Source organism: Lipophrys pholis (assembly GCF_963383615.2).
Source record: "Lipophrys pholis genome assembly, chromosome: 6".
NCBI classification, from domain to species: Eukaryota; Metazoa; Chordata; class Actinopteri; order Blenniiformes; family Blenniidae; genus Lipophrys; species Lipophrys pholis.
The window spans coordinates 27,741,976-27,755,394 of record NC_137629.1 but is presented as its reverse complement, the minus strand read 5'-3'; the positions used below and the strand labels follow the sequence as shown (position 1 = coordinate 27,755,394).

The following is a 13,419-nucleotide window of genomic DNA, read 5'->3' as shown; positions in this document are numbered from 1 at the left end:
TATGTTATGTAAACCACACATTGATCCAGAGGCAAGAAACAGGAAGTAGGAGACATACGAGCATCTGATGCACAGTTTGGTCCAATAGTTTCTGGGCAAAGTAAGAATGTATATTGGGTTTGATGATGATGCATTTGTGAAAGATGTTCTGTTCCCTGCTGGAGGGGAAGTCCCTCACACCTCATGAACATGAGCATAATGCTGTTGGACTTTAAAGCGCAACGTGTTTTTGCATGTATTTTATATAAATAAATAAATATGTTAAACAGTGAGACAGTTAAGATTTGTTTGAACACTCAGATCTTCATTAAACAGAACCCATGAATGGTCTGTGAAAACAATCACCAATTCACTGGCGAAATATGCTTACGCCAAGCCAATTTAATAGACTCTGCGATTATTTTAGGACCAAAGTTGCCAAGGCAACTCATCATCACTTCACAGTTTGAGGCCAACACTCTCCGAGCAGCCAGCTTTCAGTTTGTGTGGGTAGGTGTTACAGTAACATTAAGAGTGTTTGCTGAATTGCAACATAAACCTGCACCGACAGGTCTGCCAATTGCTAAAGACACTTAACACCACACTAAAAAAGCTGCTAAAACACTTATGGCAGGAGTTCAAATGTTAAAAAATAAATAAATAAATAAGTGCTCCGATTTCTCCTCACTAGCAAAGTGCAGAAAGCCAACTCTGCATTTCAGACAATCACCGATGTTTCTTGATGACATTTGGCTCGTTGCTTTCAGAGGAAGGATGGTTGACCACTGTGCTAAGCGTTCGCGGTTCCACCGGAAAAGGTAATGCGAAAGCACACAGAGGTTTGAATGGGAAACTACACATGTCTGAATGACGCTTCACCTCATGTCAAACACTGGAGTTGCACTTTGAGTGATTTCACAGTAGATGTGTTTTTTTGTGTCTGTGTGGATTTTCCATTCACTGTGATCACAACCGAGATGTATAACTCTAAATGTTTTATAACAACTATACACAATGTGGCTCTGCACTCACCGAGTAATAAAGCTTGTGTCACTCCAGCTAGAGCAAAAGCCACTATTGTGTCTATGAAAGCCAATTCAAACCATCACAGCCCCATATATTTACGGCAGAATACCCAGAAATGAAGCATCCCGTCACGGTGACAGTGGGAAGCTTTCGCTCAAACAGACAAACTGAGTTCACCAGAACAAGCAGACTCCCAGTGAGAAATTTGCCAACACTTCAAGTGAAGACTCACCATCAGTGACACTTTTCAAAAGCCACAATACAGAAAATGTATTCAAAAAAAAAAAAAAAAAAAAATCACAAAGCCACACTGTTGCTTGGGCTGAATCACTGGGCGCCGCAGTGTTTGTTTCACAAAGAGTGACGGAGGGCTGTTTTCTGCAGTAAAACCAAACAGAAACACGACACAGTACACAGCAAGGAGGCGACACTGTTGAACTGATACAAAGGTGATTTATCAATCAAACATTATGGTAAAGTCATTATGATTGAAAGATTTCAGTGTTCAGATCCAAATTTTTGTTAGTTTCAATGCTCACAACCACGGCCTAGTGAGAGATCAGCGTGTTTATTTGTTAGTATAATTAGAATGACTTATCAGTATAAAAGACTTTACAAAGAAACGTAGCAGCATAATTCCTGTGAATTACTGCATCAGGTTAGGAAAACACTATTTTAATCATGAGGAAGACTGCTGACTCGACATTTTAATACATTTTCTTTGAGATAGACTTGCGTCTTTGAGATACTACAGTTAAATGAACTTTCACACAGGTGATAGTTTGGTGCGAGCTTCGACTCTCGCATCTTATGTTCCATCTCATTTTGATTAGATTTGATTGAAAAATCTTACAGGGTTGTTAAACGGTCACGTTGAAGAATATGAAATTACTCTGCATAACAAACATGCTCCCCTCATCACTTCCAAAAGTTGATTAAAATACGACAACGACCACTTAAGCCTCATTTACTCGCACACTCACTCATAAACTCACTGGTTTGAGGACGCTCATCAGTGATTGATTCTCAGACCTCTTAACCAGACTTGACCATCACGGCAGGCTTTTTTTAAACTAAAACTGTAGCCAACTGTAATCAAAATCCCCTAAACAACTACTGACCTTTAAACAGCCCCGTGGTGGGGGGGGTTTTATTGCACATGTGCACAATTAGAAACAACCCTTGATTCCGAATATTCATCTTCCGCCTCGGGTAACAGCAGAATCACTGCAGCCGCACACAATCACAGCCAATCAGAAACACACTGCCCCGCAGCAGAGTTACACAAACTACCTCGTCTGTCCAACGTCTCCTCTTTCACTTCACTCAAAGCGAATGAAGCGAGTGCAGCGAAATCGTGATAAGACGTCATAGGAAGATGTCAGGAAGTGTAACAAAAGATTTGGGTTTCATTTGGGCTTGCTACAGCCTGTAGGAACCCCTCGAAGTTCTGCCCCAGCTCTTCAAAACAACACGAAAACAGGTACACAGGAAATCATTTCCCTTTTCCAGGACCCGACCACATCCTCGTGTCTCAAGTTTCTTGATCCTAGAATCACCCACAATTACCCCCGATAAACATTGTTCCCAAAACCTGCTTATTACAAGTGACAATGTACTTGATTTTATGTATCAACGCTTGGAAATGTAGTCGCATCTTGCAACACTGTACAGCTCATGTTGGACAATTTGGTGAAAAGCGGAGACGGATAAGGTCGAGTTGTTTTGCTCACGTCAGTAGGAGAGAGAGTAGCTGTGAAGCAGAAATGAGGCCGAGGATGGAGGTGAAGGGAGAGAGGAAAAGAAGAAGGCCAGAAAGGAGGTTAATGCATTTCAGTGAGGGAAAACATGCAGGTGGTGCAGATAAAAAAAAAAACAAGAATCACTCTAAAAAGGATAAATGTTTCTTCAAAAAAACAAAAAACAAATAAAGAATAAAGAAGAATTTATGTATCTTATTAATGACAACCTATTTTCACAGCTTACGCTGTCTCGGAATAAAAAATAATAAAAAAATAGGTTCAATAAAATTCAAAAATACACATTATAATAAGCAGCGGCAATTCTGTTTTACTAAAAATGAAAAACAACAATCAAACTAAATTTCCCAACTAAGCATTGTTACACTAACTAATAAGTGATTGCACACATTTCCAAGCACACGTTCAAAAATGTTGAGACAGCGGTCTTTTTGAACTTTATTCTAACCAACCTCACACTTTAATACTCGGTGTGATCCACCTGGAATGACTAGTATTTGCATGCATGATGCGTTGCTGGTTGTCATCTTGCGATATGTTGGGACGTGATCCAGCAACCACCACAGCTGAGATGAAAAGAATTACTCTTTGGTGAAAAGATGTGAGGAAAACTAACAGCTGGCCGGGATGACGAAACACTATTGTCCCTCAACATCACAAAGCAATCTGGATTTCACATCAGTTTTATGCCTTTTCCTCATCTCCAACTGGTATTTTTGATCATTAAGGAGAGAAATTAGACAATATGATGGCGCTTGTTTGAATTGTATTTGTTTCTGTTCACAGAAATTTAATTGTGGTAATGTTGATAATGTTAAGTGTTACAGATCTCCGTTTGTAAGAGCTGTAAATGATCCCATCTACACCATTAGGATTGATGTGTTGCCCATTTATTGTAATCAGACACCAGAACAAATAACAAAAGAGTGCAAATTATTACAAATCGACAAAGAGTCTTCATATTTTCTCAAGTGAAAGTGGAAGGCGCTCAAAGCAAACATTCTCCGATCCATCAGATTAACTTCAGGGAAAGCATTATGTCAAGATTAAATAATATTTTCAGGTAAGAGCAATAAGTGGTAAACTATACATGTATTTTTTTTTTTTTTTACCAGCTTCATTTGCCCGACAGTGAAGTTCAACACCACCCTGTTGTTACAGCAAAGAATAGTTTCTTGCTGCGTGGGGCCAAGCCGAGCGCCAATCATCCACATGTTGTCAATCAAGCAGAGGTGAATTAACTTCCAATGAGTTTGCGCTCCATACATTTCCCTGATATTGTCATTCACCAGTGTGATCTCACACTGGGCGGTGATTTTGAGAAAATCTGTTGAGTCCCGAGAACAAGCTAAACCGTGCCAGTTTAATGATGCTCATTCAGTTCACAAAATACCATGTGCATCTGTCGCGAGCGCCCTCACAGCTGCATCTCCATAATAACATCACAAACACTGGCAAATGCTGCAAAATTATCCGCCCACCAAGACATAACAAATCCCAACCATTTTCTTTAACCGAAAGTCTCTACAAATTGTTCTATTAAGCGAGCATTGTTCACACCCACACTGCTTTATTTGTTTGGTCCAGATCCCAAAGTTGTATTTGCCACATGATTATTGTGGAAACTGCATATCCTGATTTATAGGAAGTGGAGGTCTATCTTTAAGGCTACATAAATGGGACACCAGTACAGTTTAATTCATTAAAAACAAAAATGTTTTAAAATCCTTGCTCTGGTGATTTCCAAAGGAATGCTTGCTCATTCATATTTTTAGGAGGATGACTTACAGTAAAAGAAAAGGGACAAAATCTGATTTATGGCACAACAATCAATGAATCCAATCTTGTGGCCTTCCAATTCAAATGTAGGTCAACTTCACAAACTGGGCGAGTCGACCTGCACTGAAGATGTGCGTCTGGTAAATGAGCAGGGGGTCGTCCTCCTTCAACTTTCAAATGTGGGTTTCTAGATCTCAGCGGGACAAGTGGCGTTCAGCCACACAAGATTGAGCAATAACAGGTCTGTGATGCCCTTAGCTGTCCGGGGCTGCATGCACGCCACACTGAGTGGATAGGTGTGTGTCTATCCTTCGCCAAGAGGTGTGGGTAACCCACTGTCCCCCACTGAATGATATTGCTTTGAATTGATATACATTTGAGCCTGTACTGTTCTATATTCTACTATACCAGAGTCTTATTGTACAAATGAAAATACCTTTTGACATAGTATAATAAGAAAAATGTCACACAGTTACTGTAATCGTATAACTATAAATCCCATCCGCGAACAATATCTACAGAATTAGGAATTTAAAATGTATTGATGAATAAAAGGCCGTGAAACAGGCTCTCTGTGGTGTTTGTTCAGTCGGTTCTGGGTTGAGGTACAAACATGCTGAGCTCAGTGAAGAAGCCTCGAAATATAGCTGGATAGTTAAACAGCTCAGCTTCTTAGAATTCTACACTCAAATGAAAAGATATTTTCTGTAATTACATCATGTGAGCAAGAATGACTGACGTAGAGGGTACTTTGATGTGATTTACAGCCTGCCCCGAGTGCACAAACACGATTACATATTTCATTTTTACAACTTGTGCGAGTATCTCTGTGATTCTTTTCCAACTGAACTAATCTGAAATCTATTGGATCTTTGAAAAGTACTCATTAAAAACAAGTGATTCTCTACATTCACATTAGCTCAGCGATGGTATATCCTCTACTAGGTTTTAATGAGAGTGAACACAAGTATTAGTTTCCAGAAAATTACAGAGACATTTGTGAAAGAGAAATAACATCTGGACTGATCGATTCAGACCACATCCAGTCATCCATGTGCTGGAACATGTGGACATGTGTGGCTGCTACTGCAGCTCAACCACCGACAATGTTTCGCTTCCAAAATGTGCGACTCCTGCCATTTTGAGTCTCACCGCAAACTTGGCGGGGACTCGTCCAGGTTCAGAACAGCTGTTTAACCCTGTGCTGACACCAAAACTCTCACATCTTGAATCAATTGAATGCTCTTTCCATTTCCATTCGCCTCAGTTCCCTCCTCTTCTTCTTCTTCTTTTCTTTTTTTTCTTGGTCTGCCTCTTTGACTGGGTCTGTCAGCTTCTTACTGACCACTTCACATTCTCTGTCCGTCTCTTTCTCGGTCTCTCTATGCCCCTTTGCCTCCCTTTTCTCTGATATGATGCCCCCATACTGATGCAAGATTCATTCTGACAGCTTTATCTCTGGAGCTGTCTACATGTTTTCAGATATTTCACAGAGCTTTATGACACTGAGCTATAGAGTGAAAGAAAAGGCAACTGTGAGGCATATATAATGGAGGATGTGTCAGAAATTGGGTGATGATTGGAAACGCTTCACAGGCTTAATAAGGTGACAAAGTCAGACCTTTTAAATCCCCATTAGGACAACTTTCTGTGTGTAAATACACTCTATATTTGTGGCTCAAAATTTTCAACCAAAACATCAACCAGCATTCATCAAATATTCATGTGCACTAAAGGTTCACTTCCTAAAGAATACATTAATGACAAAAACTAAAGTTTTTGCCAACTTAATTTAGCTTCAACCTGCTTATTAACCAAGTTATTGCTCTTACTTTTTTGGTCCAATCTGCTCTGGACTCGGTATAATTTTTAATCACTTACCATAAAACTATTGGAGAGACATTTATGATTCCCTGGTGATTCCACCAAATGACTTTGGTGATCTTCTGCTTCAGTCCCACCAGCAAACTGACATTTTAGTTGTTATTTAAATATCTCTTTAACTATCACATTGATTGCTCTGAAATTTGGCGCAGACATTAATTTTTCCCTGATGAACTTTGGTTCTCAATTTATTTTTTAATGACCTGCATAAGGTCAAAAACTACTAAGTTTGAATACTTCAGCTTTTTGGGCACGCACTGAAAATACTTAGATTGGTGGAATGAAAATCGATGTGAAATGATTAAATGATGTTCAATCGTGCTTTCCAGCCATCCATCAAACCTGGTTTATCATAGGTTCAGAGTGTCACACACAATCATGGACCTCTCTGGTGAATTTAGAATAAATTTAAAAGAAAAAACAACCACAAATATACACAGGTGGAACATGCAAACCTCACACAGAAAGGCTCAACCCAAACCGAGGATCTCCTCACTGTGAGTCAAGAGTGTTAACCCCTTAAACTCTGTGCGACCCTTTTAAAGTGTCTTGAGGAATCGTCATCAGTCATGGCTGCATTTATTTCAGAAAGCTGCTCCGACAGACTCTTTTCTTATCTCTATATCATCTGTCACTTGACTAAAAAGTTTCAGAAATAAAAGACGAACTTGGCATAATGACACAAACAGAAACCTTTCACAAATATACAGATTTATAAAACACGGCGTGGGCATCTGTTAAAAGCGCGAACACACAGTAATGACTCCATAGGAGCAAAAATATTCATCTGTTTATCAGTAATCCACTGCATGGATGTTTTCATCTTGAGGTAAAAGCGGAACTCCCTTAACATTATAAAAATATTATAGCAAAGACAAACAACACCGACGGACTGTTCAATCTCCTTGATGCCTGAGCTGAAAGGTAAAGATCGGCGAGACGAGACCCAAAACAAAGGATTAGGCAGCATTACTTCCATCTCCACGCTGCGGATTCATATTCCGCACACAGCAGGATCAGCGTCAGTGTACACACATCGAGACGGGTCCTGGCTAATGACTTGCAGCTCACTGTTTAATCAGTAGACATTCATGTCTGAAGGTTTAAACCCACTCGGCTTCTGTCTGAGGTGATTTTTTTCTTTTTTCTGGAAACACATTTTTCAGCGGCCTCCTCAAACAATGCTAACGCCACATTAGCTCTGTCTAGACGACGCTTCCCCACTATGAGCCAGACAACCTACGCATTATTAGCAAGTCCCCTCTTATTAAAGCTGCCAGCGAACCGGCGTCCCGTTGCAACACCATCTCAACACGATGCCGCGATGGGGAGCTGAGCCACGACGTCAGCGAGGACAAACACAGAGAACGAAAGTAGGACAGACAGAGTGAGAAGCTCATCAACTCTCAAACTGCGGGACGATTTCAGAGAAAACGGCGAGAACTTTACAACACTCAAGTCTCCAATCTCGACGGCATTGGCCTTTGAGGGGGTATTATTGCAAGTGTGGAAGAGAGAGGAGGCTTTTTTGGGAATTACATGGAAATGTGCACAAAACTTGTACAACGGTAACAAAAGAATCAGTGCGTGCATCCTCCGAGATGTCCGTTTGAAGAACAGAGTAAAGAAACTTTTACTACGACTAAATAAAAATGACGGCTGCCATGGGGTTTACTATTAAACTTTCAAAATGAAGCAGAAAACGAGGGATTTTGCTTTTGTGAACAGTGAAGGACCAGGTGTTCTGTCAGGCTCTCTAAAAGGCTTTTAATTAAAACGGCCTTGTATGAATGATGCCACAATATGTTCAACTATCGGTATAGGTTTCACTCAAACTATTCATTTAGATCCAACTGTCACTATATTTCAATATCAAAGAGATTTTGCGCCTCAACTAATGTCTCTTCACCGCTGACAATCAATATTCAAGCAACACAAATAAGTTCAAATGCCAGGTATCATCTTCTCTCCCCGCTGCGAGTCGTTCTGAATGTTCCTAAGAACCAAAAAAAAAAATCCTACACCAAATATTGTTAAGCTCGAGGCCTCCGAAGGAAGAAGCATCCTCCACATGATCAAGTCTGTGCATCTTCTCCGAGAGTGAAGAAAGATATCTTTCCAAAGCGCACCCCTGGAGAACAGCTCCGCCGCTGCGCGTGCTGACACACTGGAAGCTGATTCACACTGTGTTTGATCATATCTTCGGCACCAATACAGTATGATGCAAACAAGGAGAAGAGGAATCCAGGTCAAGCTCAAAGCTCTTCGGAGATTTATTATTTTGCACACACTCTTCTCTCTGCACTAAAACTCCCACTTCTTAAATTCTCTTTTTGTGTTGCATTGCATTATTGCTGAGCGTTTTATTTCCGCCCGTGTGTTTCGGTCCGAGAGACCATAGGTTGTCACGCTAACAGTCTCGCCCTTTTTACCTCTCTCTTGGCTTGCCCTCTCAACCCTGGCTTTCTCTTTTATCTCCCATGTTCCTTTGCGGCCCTTTCTCCTCCATTGTCTTTACATTTTCACCTCTTTCCAACATCCAAGTCCTTCTGCCACTCCGAGAGAGCCACTGTGTGTAATGTGAATTCGCCTGAAAACATTTCAGCCTCTCATCCATCAAGTAAATAATTTAACTAGACTTTTGACACTGGGATCACACGACAGGGCAGCTCTGACTGAGTACAAATATAGTACAAAAACATATAGTTTTTTTTAATAATTGCTTAAGAATCAATGAAGCGCGATCTCCCCCATTCCATTGCTTCTCATTACTCTTTGATGATTAACTGATGAGATTCTGATTTTGTTGTCGTTGGCAGTTGCACAACACTCCTATGCAGGCAAAGACAAACAAAGACAGATTTTTTTTCATAGGGTTCATGCACTGTTGACGAGCAGTTTTCACCTAATGAATCCCACTGTGATCATTTCATTTTGATTGGGTGAGCGGCTCTATGACTTGCTGTTCACGGACCTCAGAGTGACTCAGAGAAAATAGGAGTCACGCCTGGCTAATAAGAAATGAACTACACACAGAGTGATGACAGCAATAAAATGTATTTGTCCTCCGTATCCATTAATGTCAAATCACACAGAGAAATGATTGTGTTCATTATGCGCGGGCGTGCTCCAACACAAAAAATGCAATTTGTGTGTGTGTGTGTGTGTGTGTGTGTGTGTGTGTGTGTGTGTGTGTGTGTGTGTGTGTGTGTGTGTGTGTGTGAGATCTATTGGAAGCACACTACACTTGAGGTGGAGGGCAGCTGTACTGGTTTCACATGCAGTTTTGGTGCAAACATCACAACTCGGCTAAGGGTGAGGGTGATATTTAGGGTCAGGAGCTACTTATCGTATCAATTTGATGGAAAAGTCATGCAAAACAAGTGCCACAAGTCTGTGTGTATGCACCCAAAACCTGTAGGCATACTACACCATCGGGACAGGACTTTCCTTTTACGCTCCAAAAAGCAAGGCTTAAGCTGTTTTTTCATGTATTTTAAGGGGTTAAGATATGGCTTTCGGGCAAAGGTTAGTTCAATTATTACACGCAAGTGAAGGTGAATCACTCAGTAAAGTTAAAGGGCTGGGGAACTACAATACGGCAAAGGAAATGCCCTACAAAACAAGTATGCGTGTTTATTCATGCTCATATCGGTGATGATTAATCATCAAGAAAACACTTTACAGCTTCTTCCCACTCTAGTTCAATTCATAACATAAGCCTGAATAAAAAAAGGTCAACAGTGACAAGGCAAATCGAGATCTAATTTCTCTACATGTGGGTACGGGTTCACTCCGGGAGACTGAAGTGCAAACATTTCTTGAAGGTTGTCACTAAATCAAATCGGGTGAGGTGTGACTCATCACAAGCTGACAAGTCAAATAAAGCTTCCACGTCAAAGATATACGCCGCTTGACAGATAATCTCATCTGACTTGACCGGGGGGCATAAATTTCTTATCCGGGTGGTGCCAGTGGGAATTAAACTGTTGCAGCGGTAATTCATCCTAACCTAATTCAGCACAGTGAGACTAATCGGACACTACATTCAGAGGGAAGATCTCGCTGTGTTACAGGTTACATTTGATACTTTGCGGAGGCACAATCTGAATACATGGCACAGTGAAAGTATTACCTGTAGCTGTTAGGTCCCTAAAAAATGGAACAGGACATAAGATCGAGTAGTTGTAGCAGCTTTGGTAAAGTGGACACTCCTGTGTGTAGGAATTACATAACCGCACTTGCGAACGGTTTGAAAAGTGAATCGCTGCTGGGTGCTATTAAAGCTCATCTTGAGACTGGAGAGCCACTACCTGCAAAGGAAAAGGTCGGCGACACTCCAGCTCGTATCCAATGTTTTTGTTTTAAGGATTGTTGTATCAGCCTCACGACTGATACTTAAAAAAAAAAAAGGATCTGCACATTTCAGGAGCTACTTTGACACATTTTAACCGTATTTCGGGGTGATTTAGGTGCAGTGAATGGGGGTGAACTCAGCTTGCAGAAGAAGGCAGTTGCATCAGTAAAGAAGCTGAGAAAAACAGACACAGACATAGACACTTGATATGTTTAAAATTAATAGGTGCCTCACGTAACCCCACCTAAAAACTCAACATGTAATCCTTTGAGTCATCAATAATGGAGTGTGCCTGTTTCTGGTATACTTTCTTTAAGATCTTAGTTCATAAAATATGCTGAAACAGTACTGGAACCCTCAAAAGAGCACAATGAGTTGCTAAAATTCACTTTCAATGTTTCAATATTTCATCAGAAGCTGGTGAGGGAACTGAGAGAATGGAGCTCCAATTGTACTGCTTGCGCAAACAGTCATGATCCAGAGAAATAAATAAACCAAAGCTTATGGTAACCTCTGCGATCTGACAGGAGAGCTAAATTCTGTCAACAAACGCAAGCAGATTTCAGTTTAATGTGCATTTCTACTTATCTGGCGTTCCTCCGGTTAACAATATATAGCAACCCAAATAGTGTCCCCTTGTATTTGAGCCTGACTTATCACAATTTAGTTATAAATAAGTATGCTTTTCTTTTTCTTTTATTCAACAAAGCTAAAAACTTGAATCTAAGGAATGTGTTGCATACCTCAACCTGCTGACAGATCTGGATGAGCTTGGCCATTTGGTTCTCCAGCTCACTGTTCCTCTTCACCAGGTTGGTCAGGTTGTTCTCCAGAGTTTGCTTCAGGAGGAGAAACCAAGGATAGAAGAGGAAAGACCAAGAAACAAGGAAACAAAATGAATACATGTTACGGGACTGTGCATTTACACTTTTACTCTTGATCTAAAACTGTAGTGAAAGGGGGATTCATTATCAATATGTGAATAAGTAGTTATGGTTGTCATCCATGTGAGATCACATGATGTTTTTTAAAGAATTCTTCTATTAAAATATTGATGTCACATCAGTGCCTGGGTGTCATGTGAATAACTACTCAGTACTGATTCACATGTGTTCTACAATAATAATGAACCCTACGGGGCTTGCATATGTTAAAGACATACACTGTAAGTTTATGCCCCAGCCTGTTCACTCGTGGAACTGCATTATTTATCAAACTATATTAAGAACAGATGATAAATACCGACTTTAGTTCTCACTAATGGGAGTTCTCAAGACGTTAGTGATGCATTACTTTGAGATACTAAGAGTGGAATTTATGAAAGAAAATCATAAGCATAATCAGCATAATCATCATGATAACAAAAAGGAAAATCATAATAAAAAAATACGTGGGGTTTAAAACAAATTGCATATTTCATTAAAAACACAGATTAGAACCAAATGCAATGCAAATGTAATGAAGACAAATTCAAATTCTGAAATGACCTTTTATGAGAAACCATAGAGTAACAGGTATGACTGCTGCAGGCTTACACACAATCACCTCCCCCTGTTGACATCATTTAAATCCCAACAGCCATTACCAATATAACCTTTTCACATGAGGAAGTCCAACGATCAACCTCACGTGAGGCAAGACAAGAAGCTCTGCTTCAATTGGATTTCAATATTATCGTTTGACATGCTTTGTCCAGTCTGCTGATGAGGAAGATAGATCTTATTGATATACTGAGATGAAGAGTCAATGCTTCGACCAGAGGGTGTGTTAGAGCCTTAATTATCCCTGGGAAATTGAACCCTGGGTATACCAATAATGCTTTGTTTAAGATGTAATTGCAATCAATTCGACATAAAATATCACCGGCAAATGGTTCTGATGTAAAGGCTACATATAAAATCCTAGAAAACTGAGCAATGTCACTGAACCGTGTAAGTAAAAGGATCAAATGCTACAAAGGCCTATGAGCAAAAACATTCAACACAATATTCCTAGTAAATATTATATGGAATGGATTAACAGGAGAGACAAAGTTCCCTATAACTGTAAAACATTGTGCTTTCTTTTATAAACATAACTCATTTCCTTCACAAATTTGTTGAGTACTGAGATATTGCCCAAAACCTTAATTTTTTTTTTTTTTTAATTAAGACAAACACCAGAGAAAAAATATCAGGTATGCAGTAATGTATCACTTCCTCCAAATCAACTGAAACAAAGCTGTCTTCTTCATGATAAGACACCAGATTCATAATGCAAATACTTCAAACTAAATAAAACAAACTCTTCATCCATCTATTGCTGTTATTCTTTAAAGCCTTGAAAACAGAAATAACACTAAACAAAAGCCCTCTGATGATTAACCTTCACTACTAACTTTCATGATCAAACACTCAATTACAATTAATTTAACACGACTGCTTGGCAGATGCAAAACAAAGGATGCACGCACGCACGCACACATGAATAAATTCACTCAAAATGCATATACATTACAAAAGATGAAGACGGCAACAAACAAATGGGAAGCCAGAAACAGAAGTGCCTTTCAAAGGGAGCAAATCAATGTTGGTGGCGACGGGCACCAAAACAACAACGTTTGCAGCTGCGGGGAGAACAAAGCAGCAGACAAGC

At 40.0% G+C, this 13,419-nt stretch overlaps 1 protein-coding gene across 1 annotated transcript in view; it reads right to left on the bottom strand.

Annotated features, from left to right (window-relative positions):
• Window positions 1-13,419, bottom strand: part of mid2 (midline 2) — a 92,931-nt gene that overhangs the window by 34,862 nt on the left and 44,650 nt on the right. The window contains exon 4 of the mRNA XM_080465623.1: window positions 11,529-11,624. Within this exon, the coding sequence (XP_080321749.1) occupies window positions 11,529-11,624 (96 nt within the window). The remainder of the gene's footprint in view (window positions 1-11,528; window positions 11,625-13,419) is intronic.